This window comes from Sinocyclocheilus anshuiensis, unplaced genomic scaffold (genome assembly GCF_001515605.1).
Source record: "Sinocyclocheilus anshuiensis isolate Anshui unplaced genomic scaffold, SAMN03320099.WGS_v1.1 scaffold412, whole genome shotgun sequence".
Lineage (NCBI taxonomy): Eukaryota > Metazoa > Chordata > Actinopteri > Cypriniformes > Cyprinidae > Sinocyclocheilus > Sinocyclocheilus anshuiensis.
This window is the reverse complement of record NW_015558661.1, coordinates 1,388,461-1,395,767: the sequence shown is the minus strand read 5'-3', so window position 1 is coordinate 1,395,767 and position 7,307 is coordinate 1,388,461. Positions and strand designations below refer to the sequence as shown.

At 34.1% G+C, this 7,307-nt stretch overlaps 1 protein-coding gene and 1 pseudogene across 2 annotated transcripts in view; one reads left to right on the top strand and one right to left on the bottom strand.

The window, feature by feature from the left end:
• The window catches only part of LOC107681103 (sialidase-3-like), a 2,940-nt gene extending 2,053 nt beyond the window's left edge, over positions 1 to 887 (bottom strand). Inside the window, exons 1-2 of one of the 2 annotated variants that reach the window (XM_016477265.1) lie at positions 829 to 887; positions 253 to 485 (exon numbers count right to left, since the gene is read on the bottom strand). In XM_016477265.1, coding sequence (XP_016332751.1) covers positions 253 to 483 — 231 coding nt within the window. In that variant the 5' untranslated portion in view covers positions 484 to 485; positions 829 to 887. The other variant, XM_016477266.1, reaches the window with a different exon arrangement.
• Positions 888 to 1,142: 255 nt separating this feature from the next.
• Positions 1,143 to 6,311, top strand: LOC107681121 (X-ray radiation resistance-associated protein 1-like; annotated as a pseudogene).
• Positions 6,312 to 7,307: the final 996 nt, after the last annotated feature.

Sequence of the window (7,307 nt, the reverse complement as noted above, 5' to 3'; positions counted from 1 at the left end):
ATAGAGGAGAAACAATAATGTACAGTATGTGGAAAATAATGTGTTTTTTGAACCTTAAACCGCATAAACACATTTAATTACACCAAATACACAAAATAATGTTCTTTTTAGCAGCATCATATGACCCCTTTAACTTCTTAAAAAAAATAGAAAAAAAATAGTGACCACAAAAATTTAAACTGTAGTGTATCTTGTAAACTACAGATATATTGATAAATAATAATACATAAGATATGAAAAAAAGGAAATTACTTGAAGGGATCCATTTTGCAGTGATCCTCTCCTCATGACCAACACTTTTGCATCACTGTCACGTGGAGTGCTGCGCTCTTCAGCAAAGGCAAGGAAAGTCTGACCATCACAGATGTAGATTAGAGCAGGAATCCTATATGTTTTACCATCCTTCTGTTGGAATAATGCTGTTCGTGCAGGCAGGGCGTGCTGGGCTTCTGGGTGGCTTATTGACGCCATGCTGCCAATCATTCCTAGAAAAACAAAATTAGGTAAACATATGTGGGTACTGTATATGACATGAAATGAAGTGGACTTTGAACTTGAGGCATTTTCATGCACAGATATCTAGAGACGTCTTCAGAAAATACTGTCCCTGCTGTTATTTAATAATAAATAAAAGTATAAAATAAATATAAATCATATAAACTCATTAAAAAGACTTAAACGTCCTGATCCCACACGGTATAGACATACATAATCAACTGATACGGCGCCAATAATATCCTTTTTAATTAAAGATATTAAGACAAAAACTGACAATACATACAATCACTTCACGTTCCATATAACGTGTAATATTCGGTTTAAACGTACAGTACTGTGTGATGCGGCTCTCCGTCTCCAGCTTCCTCCACTGCAGACAGCTGAGAAAGACGAAAGCGGAAACTAATTCAGTGCATTGTGGGAAATGTAGTTCGGAACTTATTTCCGATAGGACCCTGTACACTTATTTCATTCACTTATATTAATTCAACGGTACCTTTTTCAAATTAATTTATAATTTTTCAAATTGTATTAATTGAGTTAAAATCTCAAAAGAATCAGTAAACGTGGTATAAATACTACATTTACCATATCGCGTAACTGCGGTTGCTAGGATACCATGCAAGACAGACATGTCTTGTTTGTAAAAAAATATTCGAGACAGAGCGCATAGTAGAAGAGGCTCGGTGGTTCCAAGTTAATGTAAGTTACTTTTCTAGAATTACTAAAGTACTTTATCTTAACGTTTATGGTTAACGGTTTATTTGGTATGTATTCTATTTTGTGTGTGTGTGTGTGTGTGTGTGTGTGTGTGTGTGTGTGTGTTGTTATTGCTCCCAATTTAATGTTGTCTAGGAGGTAAAGGCTCCCTGAAAGAATGACAGGACTGGGGATTTACAAACTGGACAATGGACAAAGTTACCCTTCAAACTGTTTCCCAATAAGATCATTTTTTCATTCAAGAAACGAAGGTGATTTTTATTCCTGTGATGACAAAGTTCACATGATCCTTCACAAATCCTTCTAATATGCTCAAGAAACATTTCTTATTAGTATCAATGTTGAAAATATTTGTGCTGCTTAATATTTTTGTGTCCTCATTATAGTACTTTTTTTCAGTATTCTAGCAGCATTCTATTAATTTGAAATAATAGATTCTAACGTCACTTGATCAGTTGAATGCGTCCTTGCTGAATAAAAGTGTTAATTTCTTTAAACAGTCTTACTGGTTATTGTGGAAAACATGCCTATAAACTCTTAACATTAAAAAAAAAATAAAAAATACAGCTGAAATTATTGAACAGTCCACTGTAATATTATTTATTTTTCAAGGGGCTGGACACTGGCTTGTAGCAAACAGAAATACTTTGGAAGAGAGGACATCAAAAAGGAAAAACATTTCAGGATCACGTTTTGAAGTGCACTCTGGGAAACATGAAAAGAGACGACCAGAGAGTGCTAGCAACACTTTAGATGCTCAACTTTTTGTAAGAATGCTTATTAAATTTGTCTGTTAATTCATTCATTTGTTTAAAATGTGACATTGATGTTCAATTTCTCTTTTAATATTCTTTATTGAACATACACGCAAACACTTCCACAATACTTCAGCTTACATTGCATTGTGTGGATAAGCCCTCTGACCTCTGTTCTGTTAACATCAGTGGCCAACATTTGCAAACGGTAAGCCCCGTATAAAACATTGTTTAAAGTTAGTTTGTTAGATTAACCCAGTGGTTCTCAACAGAAGGCCTCAAGATGACATAAAATGTTTTTAAAAAAATGTTTTTAATCAAATATTTCTCAATGTAGCCATGTTTGACTTATTTTACCAAACATATAGATTTCTACAATATAATTACTTATTTTAATCTATTTCTGTAAATAAATTAATAAATCAATTAATTAAATATAATAATAAAAAAACAAACATTTGCCACTATATAGACTATATTTGACATTTATAGTCGAAATTGTTTGCATATAAAATATATTCTTATATAATTTGTTTCAAGAACCCTTTGCCAGGTTTCCTGCACTGAGGGAATTGGAGCTGTCATTGAACAGTCTGCATGATTTGGAAATTCATGCTGAAGACTTCCAGAAATTGGAGGTGAGTTTGCTTGAATACTGGGATGTGATCATATTTCTTGAAGACTTTTAAGCAGACGTCACTGAGAATATTGTGATGATCAAAGAAGTTTGACATTATTCATTTGTTTCAGGTGTTGGATTTATCCTTCAATAACTTAACAGGAGAAAGTATATTAAATGTAGGCCTGTTACCATATCTGAAGGTGCTCCATCTGACTGGAAACCAACTGCAGATGCTTCCACTCAATATGGCTGGACCTTGTACCTGCCCTGGAGAAAAGTAAATGTTTACTACTGTAGTTCCTTCACAAGACAAAATGTAGAATCCATAGTGCATAGATTTCACTGTAGTTTTCAGTGTCTGTATCATATAATCTTTTCTTTTTCAACAGCACAGAACAAGGTGTCTCACTATTTCAAAATCTGGAGGTATTGATGCTTGATGACAACAAATTATCTTCTCCAGGAGTGTTTATGAGCCTCGCTAACTTAAAGAGGTAAGTAAGCTTTTTTTTATAGAGCGAAATAGTTTTCTCTGGCATTTGTGGAATGTTTAAAGGAATTTCAGTCATATAACATAAAAGTCACTTTTAACAAGATAGATTAGCTCACTAGGCCTGCATTACATGTGGCTTACAGGTGCTTAAATGGAATCTTAGACATAAACATCTTATTTATGCATGTATGAATACAAATTTTAGTTTTCTACACAAAAGGTGCAGTCATTACAAGCAGTTACAAGTAACATTTGGTGGTCTATCAAGTCTTCTTGGTATAGACTGCCCTCTTGAGGCACAGCCACAAAATGTTCTTTTAATTTTTTTAAACAAAACAATGCTGTAGCCTTAGTGTTGTAAACATTAATGTGTAGTGATTAAATGGCCCTGTTTTGTTTTTAGAAAATTTAAGTCATAAATTATAAACTAATAAATGAGGAAAATTCAAACAGGCAATTTACATTGGAAATTTTATTTTGAAGAAACTGCACAAATTATTCTTTCATTCTCTTTTAAAAAATTGTTCTTATTTAACATTATTGTGCATTTAGACTTCGTCATCTCAATTTACAAGGAAATTACATCTCAGGAGTCCCATTCTTAGAACAGATGGCAACATTACAAGATGCCCAGACAGGCATTATGCCACAGAGCATCGGACAGAATGTGAACACAGTGAATGACGAGAGGAAAAAGTGTTAGTATATTTAATTTTTTTTTTAAAATAAGACCAATTTTAAGTTGGAAAACAAGTTGTTTACATGTTCATTTATTTACTTCCTTTGCCAGATAGACTCTGATATCACAATGAGCCAGCAAAAAAATGAAAAAATATTGAAAGTAGGATTTTCTCTCTTATTTTTTATTCTCCTGTTTACAAACAACATATCAATAAAAAAATTTTTTTTCAATTTATCAGAGATATTTATCAGCATTTTACAGTCTAACTTGCTTCTCAAATAGGAGGACAAAGCATGTCTCGAAATGCATTCTGGTCCCTTACAATACTATCATCAGAGAAAGGAGGATGTATGCGCTCAGGGTCTTCGTCTACCTTTTCCAGAACTTTGTCATCTGAATTTGGCCAACAATGAGGTCTGTGTATTGCCTGCTGGCAGTTAAAAGGCTTTTGATTTGCTACAAACATAGACAGCTGAATGAAGTCATTGACAGCAGAGCTATTTGCCACTTCTTTACTCTAGATAGCTGAGGAAGAGGCATTGTTGCCCGTGGCATTGTTTCCAAAGCTCAGTGAGCTTGTTATTCACTCAAACCCCTTGACAACACAGAGAAGTGGTAAGCTCACACATCCTCAGGCAGGCTCATTGTTAGTGCATTAAATCAACTAAATCTGACAAAAAAATGCACATCTTTTTGTGTTTTTCAATACAGGCGATCCACCAATGCTGACCTGTTTTCTTCAAGACAAGCTGGGTATTAAGATAACACGCAAAAAAACAACTAATCTCATTAAGCGACATATACTCCCTAGAAGAAAGGTGGCACAAATGCACAAGTTTGGATTTAGCATTTAATATTTTTTAAAGTAAATCCTTTCAGAAGCAATTTACCTTCTACTTAAACTTTCAGGTGAAACCCACACTTCCAAAATTTCCTTCGATCACGGCAAATCAACATGCTACAGAAACGCTCTTCTCCAAGAAATGTACTGGACCAGATAATCCTCTACCCTTAGAGTATGGGTTATCTCATGTATTTGGCTTCTCGTCTCAACCGAGCATTGACGACGAGGAAGACATTGACATAGGCCAGGAGCATTTTGACTTGACAAGTGCAGACATATTTTTTGAGACTAATCAAAATGCAGAGCCGTTCTTTGTGACAGAGGTAATTTTATTGCACCTAGAAACTAGAAGTCTACATATCAAGACTTGTATGATATGTATGTTAGAAAACTTTTGTTTGATTTAATTTTCCAGATTAATGGCTTAAATGAATCTGAATACCAAGAAGATCCAGATGATTCAAAGGAAACCGAACTGGAAAAAGGCAGCAAAGCATGTCCAGAAAAACTGATTGGTTATGAAATCTTACTTGATGACACACCTGAGCTAGCAATGCCTGAGTTTTCTGGTAGGAACTTTCCTAAACTCTGTTATTGACCTCTTGCTTTGTTTGATTTAGTGCCGTTTGTTTGTTCCTGTTGTCACTGATTTCTCTCGACGCAGGAATTCAACAAGCTGTTAGTGTTTTGGAACACATGCTCAAGAACCTGCTTGTATATAGAGATTCTAAAGCAAATCTGGACCTTCCACAGAAGCCGTACACCGAAAGAGAGAAAAAGGTCATTCATCAGTTATATACTGTGTATTCAGCATGAAAACCCAACATCTGTTATTAATAACATGACAGAAACATTCTTTTCACAGATTAAAAATTTGCCTCCTTTGGGACCAAAGAAGTCGAAGGAAGAAAAAGTTGAAGAACGTCTTGCCCAAATAAAGGAGGTGAAAACAATAAGCAAAGTTCCATTAGGTAACAGATACTTCCTTTGTCATTTTATGGCAGGCTTTGAAATATACGTAGTCACTTATTTATTAAAATGACAAAACCGTGATGGAATCCAGTGTAATTAAGGAAGTCAAGCCTAGTGATGCTATTCCAGCAGGAAATGTTTTCCAACTGAGCAGCAAATAAATTTCATCAACTAGCACAATCTAGCATGTTTTACAGGTCAACTAACAAGCACACTGCAGAGATGTTATAATGATTGTTCAGCACTGTTTACTTTGAAATGCTCTATTTGGCTTTGCAGCTGTTCCTCTATTATTTCAACACTTAACAGATTGCTAGTGTGTAGGATTGCGCTACATGCATGAACTTCAATGGAATGATTTTGGATATGCCATCTAGGAAAACCTCCAAACTACTATTCAAACTAATATGAATAGATATTTCTGATATTAAACACATCATTGCTCATAGAATTATATTAATTAAATGCACTTTTATATGTTGTCTATCCAGATAATGTACTCGAAGGAGGGAATGGTATTTGTAAGAGAGAATATGAGGAAGCACTGACGCTACTGAAGGACATGAAAAGGAAGTACAGGACGGCTTATCTGAAAAGAGTGGAACAGGCAGCACAGATTGAGACAGATTATGTATAATCTAAACTAACAGGTGCTTTACTTTCTGCTTTTACATGAATTAGTTAGTCTTAGTTTGCAATAAAACACTATTAAGATATTGGAAAGAGGGTGACAAATTGTGTGATCTTTGTGTTGATTACAAATAAACAGTATATGTCATTGCTGTCAGATATATTGAGTTTGCAATAAATTTATTCTCATCATGTGCTGAGAGCTTATATATCTAGATGGGCATGTGTTTTACCTCACATTCTTCTCTGAAATTAACAGTATATTCCCTGAGGGATTGCCTCAAAGACCTTTACACATCAAAATTTGGTCACTCACTATTCATTCATCCATCCATCCATCCAAATGATTTTTAAAATCACTTTATCATTTTTTATTTTTTTAAATATGACAACAGTTTTTATAACAACATTTGAGTGTTTCTGACACAATTAAATAGCCTATGTGATGTTTTTTGGTCAGCTTTGGAAAAACGTGACAAAAAATTAACAAATTTTACCTGAAATATTTTAGCATTATGGTTTATTTTAGCTTTAAGTTTTGAAATGTGAAAAAAACTAAACAAAGGGAACTAATGAGATGATTAATTAACACAGGTGGAAACTAATTAACTAATCAGGGAACACAGGAAAACTAGGTCACCGGCAGGAAGAACGGAAACACAGGGAAATCTAAACAGAAACAACATAAACGGGACATATATATACACTGAACAAAATTATAAACGCAACACTTTTGTTTTTGCCCCCATTTGTCATAAGCTGAACTCAAAGATCTAAGACTTTTTCTATGTACACAAAAGGGAGTTCAGCTCATGAAAAATGGGGGCAAAAACAAAAGTGTTGCGTTTATAATTTTGTTCAGTGTATATATATTCATTTAACAATTAAAAAAAACGGATTTGAACTACAACATCAATTAACATGTTAATACATTTAGAACAGGACTAACTACAACAATGTGTAAACTGCTCCAGAAAATAATTACATCATTTTTACATCATCAATTTTATTATTTTATTGCCTATCACAGCTATGCTGATGATACCCAGATTTACCTAGCCTTATCGCCAAATGACTACAGCCCCATTGAC